The sequence below is a fragment of the Meles meles genome, chromosome 18 (assembly GCF_922984935.1).
Source record: "Meles meles chromosome 18, mMelMel3.1 paternal haplotype, whole genome shotgun sequence".
In the NCBI taxonomy this organism is placed as follows: domain Eukaryota; kingdom Metazoa; phylum Chordata; class Mammalia; order Carnivora; family Mustelidae; genus Meles; species Meles meles.
In genome coordinates this window covers 23,749,633-23,775,406 of record NC_060083.1, presented here as the reverse complement: position 1 = coordinate 23,775,406, position 25,774 = coordinate 23,749,633, and the positions used below count along the sequence as shown (strand labels likewise).

At 37.7% G+C, this 25,774-nt stretch overlaps 1 protein-coding gene across 1 annotated transcript in view; it reads right to left on the bottom strand.

The window, feature by feature from the left end:
- Window positions 1-6,981: 6,981 nt before the first annotated feature.
- Window positions 6,982-25,774, bottom strand: part of CPD (carboxypeptidase D) — a 79,359-nt gene continuing 60,566 nt past the window's right edge. The window contains exons 13-21 of the mRNA XM_045985017.1: window positions 23,085-23,280; window positions 20,573-20,708; window positions 19,298-19,429; window positions 18,420-18,515; window positions 18,253-18,317; window positions 13,775-13,906; window positions 13,060-13,245; window positions 12,612-12,711; window positions 6,982-11,104 (exon numbers count right to left, since the gene is read on the bottom strand). Of these exons, the coding sequence (XP_045840973.1) occupies window positions 10,878-11,104; window positions 12,612-12,711; window positions 13,060-13,245; window positions 13,775-13,906; window positions 18,253-18,317; window positions 18,420-18,515; window positions 19,298-19,429; window positions 20,573-20,708; window positions 23,085-23,280 (1,270 nt within the window). The 3' untranslated portion in view covers window positions 6,982-10,877. The remainder of the gene's footprint in view (window positions 11,105-12,611; window positions 12,712-13,059; window positions 13,246-13,774; window positions 13,907-18,252; window positions 18,318-18,419; window positions 18,516-19,297; window positions 19,430-20,572; window positions 20,709-23,084; window positions 23,281-25,774) is intronic.

Genomic DNA, 25,774 nt, shown 5'->3' with positions numbered 1-25,774 from the left:
TAGCTAAGGTATCTTTTCTCTTATTGCTTTCAGAACTTTTTCTTTTCAGAAAGTTGATTAAGATATGTCTTAGTATGGATTTCTTTGGTTTTATCCTGCTTGAGATTTGCTCAGCTTCCTGAATCTTCGGTTTATGTCATTTGCCAAATTTGGGGAATTTTCAGCCATTGTTTCTTCTAATATTTTTTTCTGCCACATACTCTTTTTCCTCTCCCTCTGGGACTCTGATGACACAAATACTAGACCTTTGGTTAGAGATACGGAGTACTCTCCATATCTGAGGCTTTACTAATTTTTTTCAGCCTGTTTTCTGTTGTTCATATTGGGTAATTTCTGTGCTCTGTCTTCAAGTTCACTGAGAGCCGTATCTTTCCTCTGTCCCCTCCATTCTGCTATTGAGTGGGTTGACTGAATTTTTAAATTTCACTTATTGGGTTTTTCAAATCTAAAATTTCCATTTGATTCCTCATATCTTCTATTTCTTTGCTGAGACTCTTTTTATCACTTGTCCTAAGTTTATTTGTAATTTCTCACTAAAATATTTTTTATGTCCTTGTCAGGTAATTCCAACATGTGTCATCTTAATATTGACATCTGTTAATTATCTTTTTTTCTTTCAAGTTGAAATTTCCTGGGTTCTTGGTATAATGAATGATTTTTAAGTTGTAGTCCTGGCTATTTTAAGGTATTATAAGACCCTGGATATTTAAGTCTTCTGTTTAAGCAGAGCTCCTCTGACGTGCTGGTGGGGGTGCTGGGGAGCTGGCTTGTTGATTCAAGGTTGAAGTAGAGAAGTTCAGGTTCTCCCCTGGCCTCTGTTGATAACCCAGTTGCTATGTTGGGGGTGCCTTGCTACCCTTCTCCAGATGGCACCCACTGACACCATTAACGGGGGGGGTGGTGTGCTTATAACCACTGTGCTGTGATGGAGGTCTTGGCTCTTTACCTGGGTCATCATCTTCATTTTAAAAAAAATATTGATTTCAGAGTGTGCAGGGGTGAGGGGGCAGAAGGAAAGGGAGAATAAGAGGGGAAGTCGACTATCCTTGAGTGTGTTTCTGAGGTGGGCTTGATCTCCCGACTTGGGGATTGTTGCTTGAATGGAAACCAAGAGTCTGAGAGTCAACCAACTGAGCCTTCCAGGTTCCCTGACCTGGGCCTTCTTTGACAACACCCACCACCCTGGCTTCTTTATAGCCAGGTGCAAGTGGAGTCTTTGCCCCCAGTTTAGCCATTGCGGTAAGGGGTAGAGATGGGCCTCAGTTTTCTCAGTAGCATTTGGGTGGGGTAGTGCAATTATTGTTTAAAACTATTCCATCTTGGGGCGCCTGGGTGGCTCAGTGGGTTAAAGCCTCTGCCTTAGGCTCAGGTCATGATCCCAGGGTCCTGGGATCGAGCCCCACATCGGGCTCTCTGCTCAGCAGAGAGCTTCTCTCTCTCTCTTTGTCTGCCTCTCTGCCTGCTTGTGATCTCTGCCTGTCAAATAAATAAATAAATAAAATCTTAAAAAAATAGTTTCTCAAAAAAAAAAAAAAAAAGACAACTATTCCATCTTGGTAGACTGCCCCTTTCTGTGTCCTTTGGCTACAGAAGTATTTTCTTTGGGATTTTTGTGTATCTACCCTTTGGCATCTCTGGATTGCCAGTTCCTCCGTTATGGGATATATAATGCAATACCCACTGTAGGATATATGAGGCAGAAATAAAACCCAAGGAATTCACCACATATCATTCCTTGAATCCTGAGGTCCCTAACTGGTCTGCATTCTTCTCTCCACCGTCCTGAATCTTATTTGTTTTGTAGACAATACATGAGATTTTTTGCTCCTGTCATTAGGAGGAATAGAAGAGAGATATATCTACTCCATTTTGTCTGGAATCAAAACCTCCACTTACTTTTTACTAGATTTCAATTCTTTGCTAAAAGTCTTCATCTTTTCTTTTTGCATTTATTCATTGCCATTATTTTAAAGTTTCTGATTGATAAATGAAGAGTCTGTAACTCTCATGGGACTGCTTGTTTTTTTTTCCCCCCTTGACCTTTCATCTTTTGTCTTTTGACAAGAAATAACTTTCAATTATTTGTATATTATAAATTATACATTATAAATTAAAATTTGTAGTAATCATGTGAGGCTTCAGATGTTATCTTCCCCAGGAGTCAGTTGATTGCTGCTTGGTGCCAGCGGTTTGGGTAGTGGCACATCAGCTTACTCCAGCCCCGGGTGGCACTAACACCACATAGGATTCGGGGTTCGTAAACATGTGTCTGTCTCTGATTATCCCTTGCTTCTAATACTTAGCCTCTCAAGTGTCCTAACTGCAAGCCTGTTGAACAGCGCCCGCTTCCTTGATAGATGCTAAATTTATATTTTCCCCCGACCCAGTGATATTGCCTACAGGTTCTGCTCGAGTTTTCTGCCTCTGGACTGACCTCTTCACTAATAGGTATCTCTCTCAGTCACTGGTTATGAATCAACAAATGCCTTAAGATAAAACTTTACTATCATGTTCACCCCTGAATTCCCTTTGCTTTAGGATCTCAACCCCATAAGTCCTTGGTAACTTAATAGTTCTTCAATCCTTCAAACAAGTTTTTGGTTTTGTTTATAAATCTAGCTTTTCTCATTGTTCTTGATGGATAGGTCTTTATGTTTCAAGCCAATTCACCCACAGCTGGAAGTTGAACTGAATTATCTTATTTTTAATTAGCTTATAGGTTATTTTGTATTTTTCAGGTGCACAATCAAATCTGCAAGTGATGACAAATTTGCTTTTTCCATGTCAGTATCCATATGTTATGTATATTTCCATGCCTTATGGCTGAGCTCTCTTCCATCAGTCTAGTGAAATTCAAGCACTTGGTAGTAGGTTTCTTGTGGGTTTGTTTTGGTGATAGGGTGGGGCTTTTAAGTGCTCCAATTTTGCAATACTCTTTTATCTTGCAAGACTCTTAAATTTTCCTCTTTGCTGCTTTTCTTTCTCATCTAATTGTTAAAGGGTGCTTCTACATTTTCACTTTTTTCCTTCACCAAAAGCTATGTTTCATGCTGTCCCTTTAAATCATGCCTGCCCCCCTTTGAATTGTGCACAGTTTGAAGCCCCTTCCCTATAGTTTGTGCTCTGATGTAGTTGGACATGTTTTTAGACTCGGACTGAAGATGGATTTGGTCTTTCTGGCAGTGGTTACAGATTAACATCTGCAATGTCCTTGCACAGGCATCCTCCTTCTGTCTTTCTTACAGATTATCTCCATCTGCCTTTGCTCCATAAAGCCTTGCATTGGGACGGTGCCAGGGCAGGCATGTGAGAGTACATGCTGAGATCTGGTGACTTTGCTCATTTTATTAAGTTCGATGTTTCAAAATTCTCTGACTTCAAGTTACTCTGAGAGTGTGGCTTTTGTGTAGGTTTCCTTTTCCCTTCTTGTTCTTTGCATTATTTTGCAATGAAACATTAGGAAACAGGTTGCCCTCAATGATTACAGTTACCTGGAAGCTGACCTTTACTCTTGAACGGTATGTTTAATGTACAATTCTATGTTGGAAGCTATTTAATATTTTACCCAGCACTTTCAAAATATGATTTTGACTGTACTCTGGTTTCTGTGGTTGGGAGTGAATCTAATCTTTTAGTCCTACTGCTAATTTTTTGAAGTTAATTTATTTTCTCTCTGACCACTCCCCCCCCCCTTGTCTTTTGTACTCAGCAGCTTCACTGATTGTCTAGGTGTGGGTGTTTACTTTTTCTTACTTAGATTGAGTTTCTTTAATCGATAGATACCACTTCTTAATTTGGGAAAGTTCTGCATCATTGTCTCAAAATAGTTTACATTTCATTCTTTTTCTTTTAGAATTCTGATGACCAAACATGTATTAGTCTTATGTTAAGTCACATTTTTACCCTCACCTTCCTACTTTCTACCTTTTTGTCTCTGCGCTGCGTCAGAGAGTTTCTTTGGGTCTATTTTGGAGGTCAATTTTGAAGGTCAGAGAGTTTCTTTGGGTCTATTTTGAAGGTGTGTCCAATTTGCCATTGTAACTGTGCATCCTAACTTCTGTACTTTCACTTCTGGAATTTCTGTTATTTTATTGTTTCCTGTGATAGTCTCAGGCTTATCTTTTATTCTTTGAAAACAGTTTGTTTTACAGGGTCTGATAATGTCAACACCTGAAACCAGTATAGGGCTTTTTCTGCTTTCTTATTGGTGGTGTCTTATTTCTCTGCATGCTGGGTTATCTTTGCCCATGTTTGGTCATTGCAAAATCATTAGGTCTCCCCCAAATCTAAGATGGAAGTACCATCCATTAGAGAAGAACTGAGTTTAGCTCAGTTACCTAGAGGTATCACTACATGGCTTGACACCTGGATCACGTAGGCTATGCACCCATGATTAGATTCTAGACATGATATTTGCTGTGCCCAGTCCCTTTCAAATGTGTTCCATTCAAGTCTGATGAATAGAAAACTATATATACAATCTTTCGTCTGTTGCCCTCCCAACACTCACATCCTCCAAATAAAAACCCATTGTCAACTCTATACTATCTTTTCAAGTTTTCTGTAAACCTAAAACTATTCTAAAATTATTTTCTAAAAAAGTCCAGTTGTCCAATTCAGCCATTATCATAATCACCCCACTCACCACCTATCCCATTCCCTATCTTTAGGATCAATTCTTATGAGCATGCCTCACATCCTTCAAATGCTAAATCAAAAGCCTGTTTGATCTTGAACAACTCTACCGGAATCATATAATACCTAGTAAGGGACAATAATAATTAGAAATATTAGAATAACTTCAAATACTCAAAAACAGTAGTGGTTCAGATCTAGCGATCTAGATCTCTCCCCACGACCCCCTTGCTTTGCCTCAATCTCAATGACCATCACAGAATATAATCCATGTTAATGACAATTTCTATTTAACCTGCAATCTTTCTATATGTTCCATCTTTAATTTCTCCACCTGCTGCCATTTTCCACCTACAGCTTCAATTGCATCACAGCCTTTTTATATTGCTTGTAACTGAATCCATAAATTGTCTTTGCTGAATTTGAGGTGTCCGTCTCAATATATTTCCACTTCCAATGACCACACTTTCAATCTTCTCACCCTTCTGTCTTCAATCTTGTCCAGGCTGGTCTCTAAACTTGACAACTTTCTGCTCCAATTCTTGTTTGCCTTGTCTACATTTGTTTACACATTAATAGGGAATAGGATTCCATCTGACTTCAGACAAAATGCGTAAGTAGTAACATGTTTGTTTTTTAACATTCTACTGATTAATGTAGGTGGAAATTGTGATATTAAAGTTGGGCTTCATATGCTGATTCCATTGCTTTTAAATTGTGGGTAATCATTGAGGTATTTAACTGAGCTCTGCAACAAACAGCATACAATCAGTTGGCTTTCTAGCTGCAGGTGAGTATAAGAGATGAAGCCCTAACAGAATGGCATTTATTCAGAACTGAATGGTGTTAGCACTGAACATCATGTGTAATTGCTGAGAACAATCAGCTTCTAGAAACCTGAAAAACGAAACATGATTGATAGATCACCATTTATGATACAAACCAAAAGGTTCTTGATCAGTTACAAGAAAACTCCTGACCAAAAAAATTCAGAAAAATATCTCAAACATTGAAGGGAAAAGAACCGTTATTACTATTCAGACTTTCTGCCACAGCTAATTAAGGCTCTTTTCACTGAATAGGAATAAATGCAATCTAATTTCATTTAAAAACAGTATGAAGCATTTGGCACAATTCTAAAAACTTTACTGCCATGCGATAGACAATCTACGGGACTACATAATGGAAAATTTCATCTTTTTTTTTTTTTGGTATTCATGTGTAGGGATTTCTTCTAAATTAAAATGAACACCTGTAAACAGATCTTTGTTCATATATTTGATACAATACCTCTCTTTCTTCTTTCAAAAGATCAGAAAAGAGTAAATGAAGGAAAATGATGCTGATTACCATGGGCATTCAATTCAGTCAGTTATTATAGCAATACAATCCGACTGGGTATTATTCCTCAACTGGTAGAGAAAGTAAGACTTAAGAGAATGTGAAGAAACCTGTACAATGCAAGGCCACATAGGAAGCAAGTGGGAGAGCTGAGAATTTATCACAGATTGGGCCAACTCCAATGTACACATTCAAATCTCCATGTTATGTTCCCCTCCAGCAGAGATTTTCTTTTTAGAGGAACCAACTGCTGTGGAAGTACAGCTTTATTCTCATTTCTATTTCTCTGGTCTGGACTATGAGTTCCTTGTCAGCAGAGCCCATCTTTTTACATAACTTCACTTTCCCTTTTTCTATTGGACCAGCAGTATCAACAAAAACTGAAAGCGGATGGTGAATTCATTACCACTGTGCCGAACACGGCAGGACACATTATAAAATGTGGCTCATTTGGGGACACCTGGGTGGCTCAGTTGGTTGAGCGGCTGCCTTCGGCTCAGGTCATGATCCCAGCGTCCTGGGATCGAGTCCCACATCAGGCTCCTTGCTCAGCAGGGAGCCTCCTTCTCCCTCTGCCTCTGCCTGCCACTCTGTCTGCCTGTGCTCACTCTCTGACAAATAAATAAAATCTTTAAAAAAAAAATGTGGCTTATTTGGAAAAAGGGCAAAGTTTTTAACAAACAAGTTTGAAATGTGCACATAAACTTTTCAACAGCCATTTTTATGGTGTTTGTTGTGGGGTGATTGGACATGTATCAATCTAGCTGAGCCACAAATGGAAAGAACTCTGGCTACTATATGATGTGGTTATTTCAGAAACAGCTTTCTTTTGAGTAAATTCCTGAAGACAAAAACACTCTACAGGTGACACTATGTTTCTAGCCTACTATTTTCCCCCTCCTATAGGGAGGAAAACGAAATACATAGCTTTCAAATTGAGACAATAATCTTTTCTTGTCTATTGCTTTTGAAAAAAGATTATGAGACAAAACACAAAGAAAGACAAACATCATAAAATAACTTTTATACAGGATTAGTAGATCTGTTTACATATAAAAAACAGAAAAGACCTTGTTACAATTAGATTTCACATAAATTACACAGATTGACTTTTTAAAACTACTATTCAACTTCATTTAGAGTCCCTTTTAAAAATTTCATTTTGAAGGCACAGTGCATGAAATAAACCAAAGACTGAAGCACTTGAGATGAATGAGTGTTGGGCACCTCAGAGAAATAGCTATAGAATTGTTCAGGAGCCTGGGAATGTCACTCGGACAAAATGGAGAGGTGAAAAGTTGATTTTTACTCTGAGCATAAAAAAATACCATTATATCATACCTCCAGAAAATCTGCGCATGGCCAGCATAGAATGTAGCTAGTACATTCATGTCATGCCATTTATAAAAGTCATAATCACACATATTTACACAATTTATATCCAATTGCCTTAAAATGATAGCCTATTTTCAAATTTCATAATATGTTCTGTCTACTCAAAATCAACTAAGACAATATTCTGAAAATCAGGCGGAATATTAATTAATTATTGCTAAAGATTGGAGGAATGGGTGTTGGGAGATATTTCTTTATGAAATGGAACTCCAAGTTTAATTGACATTAATCAAGGGCCCTAATCACCCCAAAGAATCTGCTACAGTTAAAACAAATCAGAAACTCAAGGAGTTACAAAAAGTTGCTAGGTAGAAAGTCACCAAACATCAACCACAGTGGAATTTTTTGTAGTAGCAATGAAGTTACTATTTTTAAAGCAATCTACCAGAGAACCATAGGCGGGGCACCATCACAGCATTCATAGCCAAGAAGCTTTTAATACAGCAGGGGCAAAACCTGGCAACAAGTGCATTTCTGGCAACAACAAGAGGAAACTATTTAGTATTGAGAATAAATGGAAATGGAGGAGTAGGACATGGTTACTGTGTAACCTGGTATTAGCTCAGAAACACAATAAGCTCAGGCATAAGGACTACCTTTTATTTATTTGTCAACTCATAATGATTTTTAAGTTCAATATTCATTAATTCAGCAAATTCCATCCAGGTGAAAGTTACCAAAGATTAACCAATCAATCACACTGGGCCAAATACACATTAAGTTTCCTTTCTGGAGGACAACAAGTCCCAAAGCAAATTCCCTCCAGTGAGAAGTGCAAGCATTCCTCAACTGGACGGGATCCCAAACACTAAGCAAGTGGTCAGCAAAATACAACAAAACCAAAAGGGGTCTCCACCCATTTGAAATTAACTTGAGTTCATCTTACCGAACTGCATAACCAGTACAAGTACATTTACACAGGCAGACGCTTTGAAAATTACCTACTCGATCACTTTGTTTTTATTAAGGAGCTGGGAGGTAAGAAGGCTTACAAACGGATCACCAGGACAAAAAACATGCCTTGTGAGTAAAGAAAGGCACAACTCAGATTTGGGCCAATTTCTTAATACTGTGATACTTACTTGCCTCCATGACTCCAAGGAAATGGAAAGTCTCTAGGAGAAACACTGAAGAAATGCATTCCCTATTCCATATGGCTTCAATGCCTTAAGCAGTTAATGTGGTCTAAGATTAGAGCCACAAATAAGAGACAAAGCAGGGCTGAGAACACAATCTTAGTAGTCATGACCTTATACATTCATGTTCAAAGCTAACACAGGCTGAGAAGGTCTTATTTTCCAGAGCAATGCATGATTTAGAAATTCATTAAAGAGTCAAGATTTATAGCAGAATTTGGTTTTACTTTCAGGATAAATTACTAAAAGAACTATTTGTGTGTTCATTTCTAAAAAAAATTGTATACATGCTTAAAGACACGGACTCCAGCCACTGTGATGAACAGTTAAGGACATGGTTATTTCAAAACAAATGAATTTAAAAGGCACCCTCTAGTGACGACCAATGCTAATAAAGAAAAGGCTGTCCCATCATTTCTACCTGCAATGTCCCAAGCAGGACCAGCCACTCAGGCTCTTTGTTGGTTTTGACTTTGCACTCTTAAAAAGTAAAGCTAAAAAGAGTAATGCTACCACATCACCCCTTTAAAGAAAATGTAAAGTCTTGTTCGAAGACATTAAATCATGTATGTTTCACTAAGTGTTAGCTGTGTATGTGGTGGGGTGAGAGTGGGTGGCAAGGGCTCAGAATTTAGAGTTGTTAATACTAGGATTAATATCAGAATGGCTTAACCTTGAACCACCCAAATTTACCACAGATACTCACTAACAGGTGTCATGATCTCATTATTCCTGCTAAACCAAATCTCTTTATATAAAGCCACTTTGGGCGCATTCCTCACAAAACTTGGAATGACCTACACAGGTGATAAGCCATTCCATATGAAGGCTTTGGGATGACCAGTACATTAATGGATATAGAATACAATTTGAAAGGATGACAGCAAGTTTTTTGATCCCCTGATTTAGTATAAATTCAGCAGCAACTTGGCCATTAAAAACATTCGAAGGTATTAAACCATTAGATCATTGGTAAGACTTATACTTACAAAAAGCATCAATTCCATTGAAAAGCATGATATGATAGACACAGTAAAATGCAAATCTTTCAGGTCTTTGCAATAACCTGAGTGGCAGTGAAGATGATACTTTCTCACCACAGTGTTACAGCACACGGCAGTCCATAGTTGACACTTTTTTTTAATGGAGGGAGCCATATTTAAATGCTTTCAATTCAATTTTTAACAAAACTGGTTGACCAAAAAGAGACTGTCAAATGAAACATTAGGACAAAGAACCCAATCACTTGCAGAGGCCTATATGAATAAGACTGCCCAAGCTATTTCAGTAACAGTAGCATATCCATAGGCTTGAACTGGAGCATGAACTGTAGGTATTTTGTGTTCAAATGTCGGTGAAAGAATGTGCAAGTAGGTCTCTTCTACACTTCTAGATGTTTTCAGTTGAATTCAGATCTTGTACATTGCCGGGTCATCTGAAAGCCATAAGTGTACAATACAGAAAAAGGTTCAAATTTAGGAAATATTAAAGAATTAGGCATTCCTAGAATAAACTAGTGCTTCACAGATAAAAAGCAGCAGCACCTGTGGGATTATTACCAAGTTGAAAGATATGCGACACAAGTTTTAGCTTTTGGTAGATCTCCCTCTCAGTTCTATTCAAATGGACATTCAGATCTTTTACAGCAAATTCAACAAGTTCTCCCTTAAAATGGGGGTATTGAGAACTTTGCTAAACCTTATAAGAGAGGTAGTGAAATCCCGCTTTAGAGCATAGCCCACCAGTTCTGATCTAACCTTGGAACAAGTAGAAAGCCAAATGCGGAAGCCCATTTATTCATTTCCTAATGTTATATATATTTAAAAATCAATTCAGCCTCCATTAAACCTGAATGATAAGAGAAACTCCAGCTATTTAATAACTAGAGAAAAGTACTTCTCAGTAGGTTGAGAAAACCTTGAGTTTTTAAAGCTTTATGTCAGATTCTGACTGCTGTCCCTGCCTAAATGTTTCTGGATTCTTTTGGCCGTTTAAAATAAAGAGAAAAAGTCAAGCCACTAGTAAACACCTGATGTGCAAAATATAACATCCACTAGTTGGCTTTATAACATAAGCTCCAAACAGCTCATCTTAAATTAAAAAGAAAAACAAAGTAGCTGTCCCATCTGCTGCATAAATAGAAAGCAGATCTTTTTTTTTTTGTTTTTTTTTTTTTTTAAAGGTAAGAGTACTTAAAGGAGGGGAAGTTCAAAACTGCCAGCCAAATTCACAGAGGATACACATTTAGCAAGTTAACTTCCCAAAGCTCTTTGAAGAAGCAAGAGAGTCTCTCTTCTTAATGCAGTGTCTCCCAAAAGGAACTGTAATTTCGCTTGGTACTTATGCTGGGAGATGTGCGAAGTCTGTGTTTCAATGTTTGCTAGAATATAGTGTTTCCTCTTCAGTGTCCGTTTCATCCTGGAACTCATGGCTTAAGAGGGACTTCTTGGAGCCTGTTGACATCATGCGAATTTCATCTTCGTACTCATCATGATGCTGCCTGAGCCGATGGAAGCCATCCTTGTGTCTGTTAGACTTGATGGAGCAGATGCACCAAATAATGCACGCTGTGAGGACCAAGGCTGACATGGTGGCACCTGCCAAACAAGATCACCATGTGAGTGCTCTTCCACTTTAAGCATCTAAATAAGCTGCTCACAATGACACTTTTGATGATATGCCCTTTATTTAATTTTTATTTCATACACTGAGAAACAACCTTTTATTATTACACAGGCAGTACATGTTTACTATGAAAATTAGAAAAATAAGAGATAAACAAAACACCAAAACCCTAAGCCAAAACTCCACATCACATCTCCATTAACTAGAGATCATTTTTAACAACTCTCGAGAGTGTATTTCCAGAGCTTCCTTCGTGCATGCGTACATATACACATATTTTTCTTTTACCACAGTGAAACTGTCTGCTGTTCTACAAAGGGCTATCAGTGACTTCTACTGATCCTTTTCAGTAAATTTTACCTCATCCCAAACCCCTCATTTATTCAAAATATTTATACACAGGTTATCAAAATAAGAGTCTTAGTAACAGAAAATAATAAAATCAGAATAAAAATTAAGTTCATGACAGCAAATGGGTGGGAAAGCCAGATTTAAACCATTGCTGACTCGTAGCTCCTATGTTTCTAATCACTAAGTTATTCACACTTTATCTGATTCAAGCTAATACTCCTTATTTTGAACACTCCACAGAAGACTCTATGATTTGACCATGTTTCCAATATACCATTCTCTATTAACTAAGAATCTCTCCCTCACACACCCTATAATAAAACTTGGCTATTCTGGGTCAAGTCCAAATTGCACTTAGAAATGAACCAAGGTTCTCTGTGTCAAAAAGATACAATACAGCAGAGCACTTATTATTTTACTACATTTTTTTTTCTTTCTAATCTCAGTGATTCAAGCTATGGCACAAATTAATCCTGGAGAAAACAAATATTTCTTCCTTCCAGGATCTTAAAAAAATAGACTATAAGTCAAAGTCCAAGGAACTTACAATCTTAATATAAAGCAAATTATTCATTCAGTAAACAACTCTTCATTAAGGCCCACTACATGCCAACCATGGTCTTAGGTGCTGGAAACGTAGATAAACTCCCTGTTCACTCAGAGTGATGATGTTTTAGTGGGAAAGATCAAATATAGACAAGTAAATGACTAAATACATAATGTAATGTCAAGTGGTAGTAAGTTCTATAATAAAAAAAAAGTGGGTGGAGAAAGTGAGAGGGGGACTATTTTGGCTAGGGTGATCAGGGAAGGCCTCTTTGTGGAGGTGACATTTGAATAAAGACCTGAAAACATGAGGGAGAAAGCCATGAGAACACACATACGGGAGACCAGTGTTCCGGGAAAATCCCAAAAAATGTTTAGATAAAGAGATATTAGAAGAAAAGTGATCAGCTTCAGGTGATGGGGAGGTGATCCACTTGCAAACTGAAATGTCAGAACTGGTTTTACTTTTTTTTTTTTTCCAAATTTTTACTTAAATTCTAGTTAGTTAACACATAGTATAATATGGGTTTCACAAACAGAACTGGTTTTAACCTCAACTACTAAAAATTTAAATTTCTTTACCTGATACAGTTACCACAAGCTCCCTTGGCAAACCAAATATCCGGTTATCTGTGTCAAAGACTATTACCACAGAACTGGCCGCGTCATGATGCACAAAGACCTAGAGGGATAAAGTGTAACAATCATGAAAATGTTTACTTTTCATGCAATATAAAGAATTATGAAAAAGTTTACTTTTCATACAATACAACTTTTCATATATTGTATCCCAGAACTATTCCTAAGGCCTTTATACTAAACCAAGGAGATGAGTCATTGTCCTCAGAAGTACGCAAAATGTTACAAAAATTTCCTTTTTGTTGCTGAAGGATAGAAAGATAACAAGATATCATAATCCAGAGTTAGTTACACATTTTATTTCTTTATTCCTCACAAGAGTTTCAAAATAAAAAGGAAATGCTATTAAGATTAAGAATTTACATGATACTATTAAATTTGAGTTTCTTACCTGGGAATGTTGTTGCTGATACCCATCAGCAATGGCATTGATATTATGGACACCTGGAGCTAACAGCACATGGAAGTAGCCTCCTTCTTTTGTGTGTACCTTTATTCCTTCATTGAGTACAATGACTGCTTTAGAAATTGGTTTTCCAGTTTTATCTTTAACAAAACCATGGACTCCTTTGTGAACCTGTAAAAAATATTCAAAATATAAATTTGTTTCCAGATATTCTCAGGGCAATAGCTTGTGGCATGACAAAAACAATACAGAAACAAAGCAAACACACCTCCCCCCCCCAATAAAACTGGCTTGTTGGTCCTTTGCCACTGACTCTGGCCTTGTTGGCTACTCATTCCTTGCTTCAGAGCAATAAGGGATAAAAGAACCCTGATACAGTCAAAACCGAAAGTGTTAGGACCCAAATCTTCTGATGTCTTGAGGATTTACTTTCCACCACAGTACGCTGTCTCTGCATGATATTCAAATGAAAAAATGTGCAACATCTCACAGGGTTTAATTACCTCAATTATAGCAGATTCCAGATAGCGGAAATCATGGCACCTATTTAGGTGATATAAATTCAACAAAACTCTTTCTATATATATATTTAAAAATAATAATATAAATTATTAGTAAAACACTAAGAACCTGTTTTGCTAAAGCTTCTCATTGACCATATTCCTGGGAGTTTTCTTCTGGTTAAAAGGGAAAGGCTCACCTCCACCAACATGCTAAGAAGAGACTTCTTATTTTCTGCCCACAAGGAAGGCAGCTGTGCTGCACTAGGAAAGTAGCAGCAGCTTGTGTATACTGTGATTTCCGGACAGTGGCCATAGGTGACACTGTAATCCTGCAATATAAAATTCAAAACCAGATGTGGAAAAAATAATAAATATAAGAATGAGACTATGTAATTCAACATATGGAGTAGAAAGAAAACTTGGGTGATATAAACAAAGAATCTGTAAAGCATTTTACAGCTAATATAAATAAACCACTCAGTATTACAATCAGTCACAAACATGGCTGTTGCTAAGAGAGTCCCTGAGACCAGGAACTAGGTCTAATTCACTGCTGTATCTCCAGGGCTTGCCATGGTGGCTGGAAGGTAGAGGGGGCTTATTAGAGTTTGTTGAATAAATCAGCGAATGAATAAGTGCATTCAAATAGCCAGCTTCCCCCTCAACTCCAGAACTTCACAGCTGTTCTTGGAGCCTGGAAGCAGAAGTTCGAGCATTTGCCCTCTGACACCTTCACCCTGCTGGTGACAGCAGCCACTGCTTCCTGGATAGCTATTCTCCAGGCACAGGAACTGCTTGGAACGACAGGTTCCAAAACCTAACTTACCACCTTCCCCCCAACAACCTCAAACCCGTCCTTTCTCCTTATTCAGTTAATGGTATTAACTCATGTTCTCACACAGACATGAAATCTCTTGTGTCTGAATTCAGTGTCTCACCATCATTCATAATTTGCCAAATCTTGTCAATATCTCTGTAATATCTCTGTAACTTCATCCCTTGACTCCATTCCCATTTTCACCACCCTAACTGAGGCCCTCATAATTTCTTGTCTAGGCTGCTCTTCACTCGTCTCCCTGCTAGTTCAATCATGTTACTATATACCTGCTCAAAACCTTCAGGGGCTTCCCATTCCTTACTAAAACAAAGTATTCGGAGCCCCAAACTCTCCTTCCATTCTTGTCTTCTGCCGCTCTCCATTACACCTCCTGTTCTAACTAAACTAGACTGCTTACTGACTCTTCCCCTACTGCTTCCTCTTTCTGGAATATTCTGCTTCACCATCTCTACATCCCAAATGCCATTTCCTCTATGAAGAGAAGACTGTATTTCTGATTAAGTGTAATCTTTTCTCTCTTTAACTTCTCATGGCACATTGAGAGTTGCTTTCTCTGAGATCAAATCAGTTAATTCTGTAACATGGTTATTTGTACAATGGGATCGGATTTATCACTAGTAGAGCAAAGCGCCTCATACCTTAAGTTCTTAGTAAATAAAGGAGAAAGGCAGGTAGAGATGAGAATGAAGTCAAATTTCTAGTTGCACATGGTAATAAAATGATGAGCTAACCACCCATCTGCTAACAATTCGTCACTAATTTGAAGTGGATGGACGACCAAGTAAGATATTATCAGAAAGAAAATAAAGAAAACCTAAGTAAATGGAAAGACATAACTGAGCTCATGAACAGGAAGACAGTACTAATGAGATGTCAATACAACCCAAAGTGATCTACAAAATTCAACACAACCCTTAACAAAATTCCAACAGCATTTTTTGAAAAGAAAGAAAAAAAAAAAGCGGAAAAAAGCGCCAATCCTCAATTCAAATGGAATTGCAAGGAGCTTTGAAAAGCCAAAAACAACCTTGAAAAATAGAAAGTTTGGAGTACTCTCATTTTTTAATTTCAAAACTTACCACAAAGCTACAGCAATCAAAACAGAGACATTGGGAGAAAAACCAGACATAAATACCGATGAAACAGAGTTGAGAATCCAGAAATAAACCCATACATCTATGGCCAGCTGATTTTTGACAAGGGTGCCAAGACCATTCAATGAGGGAAAGAATAGTCTTTTCAACACATGGTGCTTGGACAACTAGACTTCCACATGCAAAAAAACTAAGTTGAACTCCTACTTCCCATCATATACAAAAATCAGCTTAAGATGTACCAATGACCGAAATACAAGAGCTAAACCAATAAAACTTATTGCAGAAAACATGGAGGTAAATTTTCATGACCTTGGATTTGGCTATGAATTCTTAGATACGACAACAAGAACAGAGCAGCAAAAGAAAAAACAGATAAATTTGACTTCATCAAAATTAAAAACTTTTGTGCATTAAAGGGCATTATTAAGAAAATGAAATGAGGGACACCTGGGTGGCTCCGTTGTTTAAGCGACTGCCTTCGGCTCAGGTCATGGTCCTGGAGTCCCGGGATTGAGTCCCATATAGGGCTCCCTGCTTGGCAGGGAGGGAGTCTGCTTCTCCCTCTGACCCTCCCACTTCTCATGCTCATTCTCTCTCTCACACTCTCTCAAATAAATAAATAAAATCTTTAAAAAAAAAAAAAGAAAATGAAATGAAACCTACATGATGGGAGAAACTACCGGTGAATCAAACAAATGTAAGGGTTTATGGGGCACCTGGGTGGCTCAGTGGGTTAAGCCGCTGCCTTCGGCTCAGGTCATGATCTCAGGGTCCTGGGGTCGAGTCCCGCATCAGGCTCTCTGCTCAGCAGGGAGCCTGCTTCCCTCTCTCTCTCTCTCTGCCTGCCTCTCTGTCTACTTGTGATCTCTCTCTGTCAAATAAATAAATAAAATCTTTAAAAACAAAACAAAACAAAACAAAAAAACAAATGTAAGGGTTTAACATCCAAAATAAATACAGAATTCTTATAACCCAACAGCAAGAAGATAAGCAACTCAATTTAAAAATAGGCAATGGAATAAAAATAAAAACATAAATAAAATAGACAATGGAGAAACAGACATTTCTCCAAAGAAAATAAACAAATGGTCAATAAGCCCACGAGAAGATTCTCAACATTATTAGTCTTCAGGGAAATGCAAATCCAAACTACAATGAAGTAGCATTTCACACCTGCCAGGATGGCTGTCATTTTTTTAAAAAGGGAAATAACAAGTGTTGGTGAGGATGTGGAGAAATCGGAACTCTCGTACACTGTTGGTGGGAATGTAAAACAGTTCAGCTGCTGTGAAAAACAATTTCTTGGTTCCTCAAAAAGCTAAACATAGAGTGCAGACATGACCAGCAATTCCATAGGTAGGCATGGACCCTCAAAGAATTGAAAACAAGGGTTCAAATTTATATTGTACAGAGATGTTCACTGCCTGTTATTCTCAATAGTCAAAAGGTGGACACAACTTAAATGTCCATCAACAGATGAACTGATAAACAAAATGTGATATACATACAATAGAACATTATTCAGCCATAAAAATGACCGGAATACAAATACAGGCTAACAAAGTAGAAAAACTCTGAAAACATCATGCTAAGTGAAAGAAGCCAGGCACAAAAGGACAAATATTGTATGATTCCACTTACAAGAAATATCCAGGATCTATAAAGAACTTCTCAAACTCAACACACACAAAACAGATAATCATGTCAAAAAATGGGCAGAAGACATGGACACTTCTCCAATGAAGACATACAAATGGCTATCAGACACATGAAAAAATGTTCGTTCATCATCACCATCAGGGAGATTCAAATTAAAACCACATTGAGATACCACCTTATACGAGTTAGAATGGCCAAAATTAGCAAGACAGGAAACAATGTGTGTTGGAGAGGATGTGGAGAAAGGGGAACCCTCTTACACTGTTGGTGGGAATGCAAGTTGGTGCAGCCAATTTGGAGAACAGTGTGGAGATTCCTTAAGAAATTAAAAATAGAGCTTCCCTATGACCCTGCAATTGCACTACTGGGTATTTACCCCAAAGACACCGATGTAGTGAAAAGAAGGGCCATCTGTACCCCAATGTTCATAGCAGCAATGGCCACAGTCGCCAAACTGTGGAAAGAACCAAGATGCCCTTCAACGGATGAATGGATAAGGAAGATGTGGTCCATATACACTATGGAGTATTATGCCTCCATCAGAAAGGATGAATACCCAACTTTTGTATCAGCATGGACGGGACTGGAAGAGATTATGCTGAGTGAAATAAGTCAAGCAGAGAGAGCCAATCATCAATGGTTTCACTTACTTGTGGAGCATAAGAAATAACATGGAGGACATGGGGAGATGGAGAGGAGAAGAGAGTTGAGGGAAATTGGAGGGGGAGAGATGAACCATGAGAGATTATGGACTCTGAAAAACAATCTGAGGGTTTTGAAGGGGAGGGGGGTGGGAGGTTGGGTGAGCCTGGTGGTGGGTATTATGGAGGGCACGTATTGCATGGAGCACTGGGTGTGGTGCATAAACAATGATTTCTGTTACACTGAAAAGAAATTTAAAAAAAAATTATTGCGACAGTAAAAACACACAAAAAAAATGCTGTCAGAGGTTGAGGGCTGTCTTGTCAAAAAGCCATGAAGCAGATGCAATTCACTTTGATTATATCAGAAAAGTCACCTATTCTGTCACTGAATGGCCAATAATTATAATTTGATTCTCACTGTATTGTATAGAGCATACCTTCATGCTGCCCAAGTGACTATGCCATTCTGCTCCACGCATTACACCTCCTGGGATATTCTCATCTATAAAAGCATCGAGGGATATAGGATTAACAAGACCTTAAGGTAAGACACCCTCTATCCCCAAAAGCAGCAACAGGAACAAAGGGTATGGAAAATATTTACCTGATTTATTTGGGCAACCAGGCTGCCCCATGTGCATAGACGGATGATTATTTGCATAAAGAGATGCCAAATGCTTCAGAGTCTCTTTGTTTTCCACTGCAAAGAAAAATTCAGAAGTTGGAGAAATTCAAAAGATTTTACTCTAAGTTCAACTTCATGTTTCTCTCCTTCTAGTAAATCCCATACCCCCAAGTTTATCGAGGAGTTATTATAATTAACCACATGGTTCTGTTTCACCCAGGATAATCAGACAAAGAAGATATCCATCTTCCTTATATTAAAAGGTAATATGGTTAGTTTACATAAGAGGCTACCACACTAAAATACAAACTTGTTTTGGTGTATTTTACTGCATTTTAGGACAACTGCGGCCTACAACAGTAATTCTTTCAAGCTGTATTGAAAACAACACAAACTACCTCCATATACAATGGCCCCAGACAGATTCAATAAGCAGTATTCATCTCATCTTAAGTGCAACCAGCCAGTCAAGGTTTAAGGGGGGGGGGGTACAATTCTGTATTGTTAATATTTGGTTACATATAATAATGAGTTTCTTGAGGCAGGTACTGTGTCTTATTCACTTTTGCATTCCCAGTGACTACAGAGATAATAATTGTTCAATAAATGCTTGTGAACTAAATTGAACAAATGTGACAAGATGGCTACATTCCATAAAGCTAGCTCATCTTTAGATCTGACCTCTCTCCTCCAAGTAACTAAGCTGTTGATATATGTACAATCTTCCTAGATTGGTTACTGCCTCATGGAGTGTGCACAAATGCTCAGGATTTTGAAAAAATTTAGATGGGACATTATTTAATTGGAATTTCCTATCTAAGCTTGAATAGCATATAATAAACTGACATTCTACATACCTGTTTGTACTGGTTTGTCATATGGGTATGTGACTAGTACTGAACCACCATCTAAAGCAACAGAAAGACTGAAGTCCTGTTTTTGAATCAAATTTTCAATGATGGCTTTAGTCTCAGGCTGGGAGGCATTATCTAAAAAATATAAAAGTCAAACATAAAATAACAAGTTTTAAAATTTTAGTATGAATATCTAAGAAAATACTTTGTACGTGAACACAATCAGAGGCTAATTTAAAAAATATGTATATAAATACCTTATTACTCTATAAGCCACTATCTCAACAGCATAAAAGATACACTCTAGAAAGTAGATTATCTTGAGTTTTATATACTTCAGATGATGTGTAAAGGTTAATGATCTAAGCAAAGTTAAGAAAATGCTTATTTGGAAACAAAAAGGGATGGATATATTCTCTTTAAAAAAAAATAATATCGAAAGTATATAACCCATCTTTGAAAGAAAATAAAACTTTCAAAAGTCAGGATGTTTTTCACAGTGCAGTTTGCAAGAGCAAAAAATTAGAAAGAAACTAAGTGTCCATTAGTGGGAAAATTGTTGAATAAACTAGAATATTAACAGCATACTAAGATGTCATTAATAAGACTATGTTAGAGATCTGTAAGTACTGAAATGGAAAGAGATCAGTGATAAAGATATGCTCAATGAAAAAATTTGCAGAACAGTATGTACAGTTAATGATCTTATTTAAGTCAATATCAAAGAATCCATCAAATCAACATACACAGACATTGTGTGTGTGCAGGTGTATGTGTGTGTATACATGTGTATATGCGGGGATAGAGAGAGAAAATATACCTATTTGTATAGCTAGTGATGGAACCCCTCCAATATTATTGATTGAATTTCTAAGAAAAAACTTGAATTACTTTTACAAATTATAAAGGAGAAAAATTTGATAAGTGTCTAGCTTGTCATTTATATATTATATGTACAACCTAGAAGGAAAGTAACCCTTTTACGCATCTACACAATCTATCAATCTCTTAGTAAAGAAAAATAAAAATTTTTTTTTTAAGATTTTATTTATTTATTTGACATAGAGAGATCACAAGTAGGCAGAGAGGCAGGCAGAGAGAGAGAGAGAGAAGCAGGCTCCCTGCCGAGCAGAGAGCCCGATGCGGGACTCGATCCCAGGACCCTGAGATCATGACCTGAGCCGAAGGCAGTGGCTTAACCCACTGAGCCACCCAGGCGCCCCCAAGAAAAATAAAATTATCTGCAAAGTACTTTAATGGCCTAACAATCAGGCTTACTTGTGAAGTCTGTATCCAAATCTTTGCCATGAGCATTTGTTTGTCCTCTCTTTGAAGTACAGTCTTTCTCTTGTGCCCTCTCTCGCCCATCTGGATTTAGAGAAGGGACAATCACAATTCTAGTCCTGTCAACCAGCTAAAACAGAAAGAGAAATCAGTTAGCTCTATGTGGATCATAAGATACCCTTCCATGCCTCAAACAGAAAGTCTTTCTGTTTTAAACAGATGTAAAACATGGGACTAAAAATAAATAGAAAATTCTCTATGGATAGATACATAGAAAATTCTCTCTTGCTCCGAACAAATTTAAAAAGAAATATAAAACTACTGCACAACTAATATTCCCAGAGACATCCTGATGACATACAAAGGGGTCAGAAACCACTACCTACAGGCTAAATCAAGCTGGCTGCTTGCTATTGTAAATAAAGTTTTATTGGCACACCACCATGCCCATTCATATGACTGTTTTTGTGCTACAATGGCAGAGTTGAATAGCTGCAACACAGAACAGCTGTCCCACAAAGCTTAGAATATATACTATTTATCCCTTTATAGAAAAACTTTGCTGACCACTGGCTGAAACCAATAATAGACTGTATTTTCCAGATTAAAAACTGAAATGCATAGTCTAACAAGTATTAGTGTATGTCTGGAAACAATGAGACAGAAGAGCTGAAATCAGCAAAAGAAAAAAAAGAAGTAGATACTTGTCTTACTCATAATAATTTCTCCTTCGGATAATCCATAGGCATCAATACCTACATATGCAGCATTAACTAATTTCTGATATACTTCATCCTATTTATTTCTGATAGCAAATCAGAATAAGTGATCACTGGCTTATTTATTCTGTTAAAACAGTCTATAGACTGAAAATATCGGAGACGCTAAATTCATTGGTTCTTAACTTTCTCCCCTGGGAGAGATATATTTTTTCTAAAGTGTACATGCTTGAGCTTTGCTACAGGTCTCTGGGTATGTGTATATTTTCTTGAACTTGCCAGATAATTCTGGCCCTTATTTATCTGAAAACAAATGGCAATCTAGAGTAAGAGTACTACCTTAAGCCTAATTAGACCAAATGAGGCAAATTCTCATAAACTAGAAGTTTTGAAATTCCTGGTAGGAGTTTTACCTAGGACATATAGTCTCTTATAACCATAATATCAGTAGGTAGCCATATGGCCAAATATTAGAATAACCTAAGGAGCTTTTAAAGGAATACTGATGTCTTTGGGGATGGGGCACAGGCATTCGTATTTTTAAAAACTTCCCAAATGTTTCTAATGTGTAGGCAGTATTGAGACCCAGTATCCTAGATACTCTCCCATTTTTTAACAAAAAGAAAAACAAAATGTCCTTGGGATACTCCTTACAACTCACATTAAGAAATCAATACAATTTGCTTTGCTGAAAATGGTAAAATACTTTTTGGTCAAGTCTGACTGAAGTTCATCTCACCTAATCCCGTAGGTGCTTTCTGAATTTTCCCAATTTCCCAAATTTCTTTTAGGGGAGGCAGTATGGTAAAACAAAAGAGCACAGACTTTAGAGTGAGGCACGCTTGGGTTTAAATCCCAGTTTTACCACATACTAGCTGTGTGATTCCTGTAAATTATCAAATATCTCTGCCTCAGTTTTTAGATCTATAAAATGAAGATAACATAAATTGAGGATTAAATTATAACATGTTAAGTACTTGGTATAAGCTCCTGACACACAGTAGGTATTAAACAAATATTAGTTCCTTTCCCCTTTCCTGAAGTCTATAAAGACAGTGCCAATTAGTGAGTGCTCTATGAGGAGGCACACTCTTTCTTTAAGACAACATGGAACTAGGTTATTCAATCATACGTGACCAATCCTCTGGATCAAAGTTTTCTGTAGTCATGGGTAGCTAAAGTAGACAATGCCACATTGCTTTTTCTAAAATTTAAGCAGCTAAGATGTCCAATAATTTTGAACTTCTTACATAAAAAGAAAAACTATTTGTCTTCCACATCATTTTCAATATAGTATCTGAATTATAAGTAACCAGCAATGTAAGTTCTCTCAAGTTAGAATGTACAGAATGGTGAGTAAAGGTTGGAAGAGTAATTTGACTATTAAATAAAGGAGTAAAGGACTGAATGCAAATCTTTAGTATTTTTTCTTCTCTGCCTCTTAATTACACACAAAGAAATGTAATAGAAAGATGCTATTACCAAAGAGGATAGAAAAAGATGGTCCATTTTTAAAAAAAGTTTGTAACGCACTAAAAGTGCCTCTGTGTAAAATCCAACAGGAAATTTAAAATATTTTTTTAAAGTAAGCTCTAGGCCCAATGTAGGGCTTGAACTCAACAACCCCGAGATCACGAGTTACAGGTTCTACTGACTAGCCATGAAGCAGTGGTTTCTGACCCCTTTGTCAGACCCCCGAAGCCCCTGAAATTTTTTAATGGTGCATTGATCTCAATGTGTGACAGCTGTTTCCTTCTAAAGCAAGTCAAAACAGGCTATTCTCTTACTTGAGTGACAGCTGGGTTCTTTTTGTAGTTTAGGCAGAGAAATTCTGCCAGAGCCAAAAGTAGTTCAGTTCCAACGGGAGCATTTCCATGGATACCAGCAACAAAACGGATCTTTGGTTCTTCAGGCTCAGAAATATTGGGCTTATTGGAGATTTCGAGGGACCAAATGTGACGATATTCAGAGCTCTGTCCCAAACTTTCAAAAAACCAGAAACAAAAAGTCAGAAGTAATCAAGGATTCTGTTAATGCTGACATACAGATTTTTAAAAAAGACATGAAAACAAACATGAAAAGCCTTTAAAAGTCTTTAAAGAATGAGTCATTGTGGGGCGCCTGGGTGGCTCAGTGGGTTAAAGCCTCTGCCTTCAGCTCAGGCCATAATCCCAGGGTCCTGGGTTCGAGTCCCGCATCAGGCTCTCTGCTCAGCAGGGAACCTGCTTCCTCCTCTCTCTCTGCCTGCCTCTCTGCCTACTTGTGGTCTCTGTCTGTCAAATAAATAAATAAAAATCTTAAAAAAAAAAAAAGAGTCATTGTGTCAGAAAACCTTAAGAAAATTAGTTTCCCTTGACCAAAGAAAATAAAATACAAGTGAGATATTATTCGATTTAGGAAAGAGTATGACGTGGTTTACCAGTCCTCCAAATTCAGTCATTCTCATACCATCTTCACCGTACTTGCCCTACCTTCTATAATCTATACTACTATTTAGCTAAAATATGTCTTTTAAACTAACTTAAATTTTTTAGGAAAAATTTATATATACACAAATGTATAGAACCTTACTTTCTAAATGTAAATTAATTTACATAAATAAGACACTGTATACTTTACTATAAATGCAATACTAGTATTGCAGCAAAAGCATTTAAAGTGCTGTGCTTGCCCAAGAGTTCTGAGCTTAAGACCTGTTTTCTTTTATACACAGTGAGATTTACAAGAGTTTTATAGAAAAAAATATTAGCATTAAATTGAGGCAGGTTAATAGAATAGAAAAATTATTGGTTACCCACGATTCTATACTTAGTGCCCACTGGTGGACCACCTAGAACTGTCTTGTATCTCACCACTGGCAAGTGTTGCCTATTTGGGGGAAAATATTTAACTAAAAAGTGCGTCTTGAATTGGAAGGTTAAAAAAACTTAAACGAGGGTGCCTGGGTGGCTCAGTGGGTTAAGCTGCTGCCTTCAGCTCGGGTCATGATCTCAAGAGTCCTGGGATCAAGTCCCACATCGGGCTCTCTGCTTAGCGGAGAGCCTGCTTCCCTTCCTCTCTCTCTGCCTGCCTCTCTTGTGATTTCTCTCTGTCAAATAATAAATAAAATCTTAAAAAAAAAAGACAACTTAAATGAACTAAGTAATGGATAGCAAAAATAATGTTGAATTTTTCCTTTATTTAAAATAAGAAAAGACTATAAGCTCTATACAGCACTAAGATGGACAATATTAAAACCTGAATTGGGCAGAAATATTCGAGAATGAGTTGAGGAAGAGAGGTAATTGGTATTGCCAAAGTAAGTATCACTCTTTGCATCTAGGAACATTATAAGCCAGTATTTGAGAAGCTAAATGTACTGGTAAAATTAGAAGGGTCAGTGAAGAAAAACAGGGTAAAAATGCCAAAGGTGGGCGCCTGGGTGGCTCAGTGGGTTAAAGCCTCTGTCTTCAGTTCAGGTCATGGTCTCAGGGTCCTGGGATCAAGCCCTGCATCAGGCTCTCTGCTCAATGGGGAGCCTCCTTCCCTTTCTCTCTCTGCCTGCCTCTTGGCCTACTTGTGATCTCTCTGCCAAAAAAAAAAATCTTTTAAAAAAATGTCAGAGGCTAGATAATGCTCATGAGGTATGTAGAAGAGAACTAAAATGAAGCTCGGGGGAAAATGAAGAATAACGCCCTCAGCAGGCAGACAACAGGAGTCAACAAATGAAGAAAATAATTTCCGAGTGACTGTAACGAGACCTACAGAAGATTTACAATCAAACAGTGAAAGTGAGGCAGGGCAGCCACACAAAGTGAAGACACAGGCTGACTCAGCATCAGCTTTGCTTAAGCCAGTACTGCGTATTTTTCCAGGACCCTCAATCACACACTGTCCTTAAGTCTTCAGGGAATAGCAACTGTGAGTAGAGACTAGAGTACAGATAATGGCAGCAACCAGGCTTCGTTTTCTATTTGAAAAAAAAGAATGATCCCTGACAGGTGAGCTCACAGTTCCAAATTTGTCCCTTGCCCTCAGCAAAATAAAACACACCAGCTGAGAAGTGGAGAGCGTTTTTTATTCAAAGTAATCACAAGGAAGAGTGATTTTACATTTCTGGGAGGCACAGACCATCCATTGCTAATCTAACAAGTAATTCTCCAGTGTTCTTCATAACACTTTCCAGAGTCAGTGTTAGAAAGATCTCTAAGCCATATCTGTTTCAAAATAAGTAAACTCCAATTCTCTCTATATGCAGGTCCCAAATAAATTACAAGAACCATTCAACATGGCTTATGTTGAATGTAACTTCTTGGGGCACCTGGGTGGCTCAGTAGGTAATGCTTCTGCCTTCGGTTCAGGTCATGATCCCAGGGTCCTAGGACTGAGCCACGCATCGCATCGCTCTCTCTGCTCAGCAGGGAGTCTGCTTCCCCCTCCCTCTCTGCCTGCCTCTCTGCCTACCTGTGATCTCTGTCTGTCAAATAAATAAAATCCT